At 40.4% G+C, this 2,883-nt stretch overlaps 1 protein-coding gene across 1 annotated transcript; it reads left to right on the forward strand.

Annotated features, from left to right (window-relative positions):
* The first annotated feature begins 484 nt into the window (after positions 1-484).
* Positions 485-2,362, forward strand: LOC149208743 (7-deoxyloganetin glucosyltransferase-like). Its single transcript, XM_089394134.1, has 2 exons — positions 485-1,089; positions 1,242-2,362. The coding sequence occupies exons 1-2, from the start codon at positions 594-596 to the stop codon at positions 2,177-2,179; spliced, it is 1,434 nt and encodes a 477-aa protein (XP_089250260.1). The 5' UTR covers positions 485-593; the 3' UTR covers positions 2,180-2,362.
* Positions 2,363-2,883: the final 521 nt, after the last annotated feature.

Here is a 2,883-nt window from a genome sequence, read left to right on the forward strand (position 1 = left end):
CGGGAATGGAATTTGAGGAAAAATTGTCCATTACAAATACAGTGAAAATCAGGGAATGGAATCTGAGGAGAAATTGTCCATTACAAATACAGTGAAAAGTTTGGAGGTTTCTTTCAAGTGGATATGTTTTGAAATTCCAACTCTATAAAAGCTTCTTTCGAATAGATATATGTTTTGAAATTCCAACCAACCCATTACCAAAAAAAAGTTATTATAAGATAGCGGTGTCGTGCAGTCCATGGTGATCTTCATTAAAAATTAGCCAACTAGCAGACACAGACGATCAAAATATAGTTGCTGGGACCCTTTTATTTGATCACGAATCCTCATCTCTGGAGCGAACGTCAAAGACTTTTCTTGGTGCCCAACAGCTGTGATTAGAAATTTATTATTAAGTTTCTGTCATCTGATGTTTATTTCTCAGTGGGTCCGTTAGCATCACATGATTTCATTGCGTAGGGATTGTACAAAATTTAAATATAAGGCTCCTCAGGGCTAGATTTAGCAATTTATGTTAATGCATCACTGCATCTGCTCTTTCTGGCTCTGAGAATCGGCTCTCTTCTGTGTTCGTGAACTACGTCGATACCACTATGGCGAGCCGAGATCATGCTGTCATGTTCCCTTATCCTGCTGAGGGTCACATTAAGCCCATGATGCAGCTTGCCAAAATCTTGTACGCTCGAGGCTTCTATATCACCTTCGTTAACACCGACTATGTTCAAAAGCGGTTGGCTAAGTCCGGATCGGTGTCCGTGAAATCTCACCCGGCGGACTTCAGATTTGAAACTATTCCAGACGACCTGCCTGTGGATCATGGCCGGACCCTCAAAATAGATGAGTTATCTGAGTCCATGATTAATAATGGCCCTCTGCATTTCGACAAGCTGATTGACAAGTTGAAGCATTTGCAACCAGAAGTTCCTCCCGTGACATGTATTATTTCCGATGGGGTTCTTTCGTTTACGCAGAAAACCGCGAGGAAGCTGAGAGTTCCCAGGGTAGCTTTCTGGACGCCCAGCGCTTGTGGCTTCTCTGCTTATTTCTTCGTGCCTCTTCTCATTGACAGAGGTTATGTTCCTCTCAAAGGTATAGTATCACTATTGCAACTCTTTTCACTACACTGTATTGTAACGGGCTGTAATGTTGATTTCCCACCCAAAATTTCTGTTAGATTTTATCAAAATTTTGCGGGCTTAGTTAGACAACTCTCTTCCTGTAAATGCTATGGTTTATTGCAGATGAGAGCTGTTTTGCAAATGGGTACATGGAAGAAATAGTGAGCTGCATTCCTGGAATGCCCCCGCTGCATGTCAAAGATCTTCCCAGCTTCTTCCAAGTCACAGAATCTACCAAGGATTACATGTTTGACTATCTGAGAACCGAAGCGCAGGCTTCTCTGGAAGCCGACATGGTAATACTCAATACCTTTGATGAACTCGAGGGCCCTGTACTCGACGCACTACGAATCAGACTCCCCCCCTTGTATACTGTTGGCCCTCTTTTACACGCAGCAGAAAGTGATCAGAATCGAAAATCCCATCTGTCTGACAGCTTATGGGCCGAAGAGACGGACTGTGTGAAATGGTTGAACAGTCAGGAACCGTCTTCAGTTATTTATGTTTGCTTTGGAAGTATCACTGTCATATCTGACAAGGAGCTCGTGGAGTTCGCGTGGGGGTTAGAGGCGAGCAAGCAGCCCTTCGTGTGGGGTATTCGTCCAGATCTGATTCATGGTCGCTCTGCTGTTCTGCCTCCCGAGTTTTTGGAGAAGGTGAAGGACAGAAGTTTCTTGGTGAGCTGGGCTCCTCAGATTAAAGTGCTCTCACATCCTTCAGTCGGAGGCTTTCTGACTCACAGTGGCTGGAACTCTACGCTGGAGAGCATATGTGCAGGTGTGCCCATGATATCGTGGCCCTTCTTTGCAGAGCAACAGACTAACAGGAGATTCGTTAGTGAAGTGTGGAAGATTGGGATGGAGATGAATGAAGTTGTGAGGAGAGAAGACGTTGAGAAAATGGTGAGGATGTTGATGAGAGGGGAAGAAGGGCGGCAAATGAAGATGAGAATTGAGAGGTTGAGAGATGCGATGTTCAGAGCAGTGGGAAAAGGAGGATCTTCTTACAATAACAAGGAGGAGTTTATTCAAAAATTGCAGAAGGGTCTCCCCATTATTTGATTCGATTTCTTCAGTAACTTTTCTCGTGATCGCGTTGAATAATTTTTCTTCTGGTAGGGGGTTAGTTTATTTCAATGAAGCCAATGATGGGTAGTATGATTGCGTTGCGGGCCGCAGCCAGACCGTATGTGTTATGGAAAAGAATTCTGATAATAAATATTTTGTTGCCCGGGGCATTAGACATACAGTCAAGTTGATTTGATTTTTATTAATTTTTTAATATATTTTTGTTTTAAAAAATAATTATAATTTCAAAGACACTGATTGAATATTTTCTATATATATATAAAAGTTGAAAATAAGTATATTTTTTAACAATTTTGTTTTATTCATTTATTTTTCAATAATTGTATTTTAAATTATGGATTTTAATTATAAAAATAAATAAATAAAAATCATTTACCAATTAAAACTGCCCTGGGTCCATGTGTAGGACTCTTCACTCTCGATTCATATGATAACCTAATATATATACACTTAAGACCCCTATGGTATTATCCACGTTCCACATCACCCCAATAATCTATTCCAAATGGACACTTGCATTAACATCTCTGCAATTCAATGTATAGATATGTACACAGTTCTTTTTTAATAACCTTGTCCTATGGTTAAATGAATATATCTATATATATGTACGGTGTTGTGATATTGGTAAGTTTTGCACGTATAATTCATATAGGGAGGAGGATTAGAAAATCCTT

This window comes from Pinus tabuliformis, chromosome 1_2, assembly GCF_031772625.1.
Source record: "Pinus tabuliformis cultivar Carrire ecotype Pingquan chromosome 1_2, CPIR1, whole genome shotgun sequence".
Lineage (NCBI taxonomy): Eukaryota > Viridiplantae > Streptophyta > Pinopsida > Pinales > Pinaceae > Pinus > Pinus tabuliformis.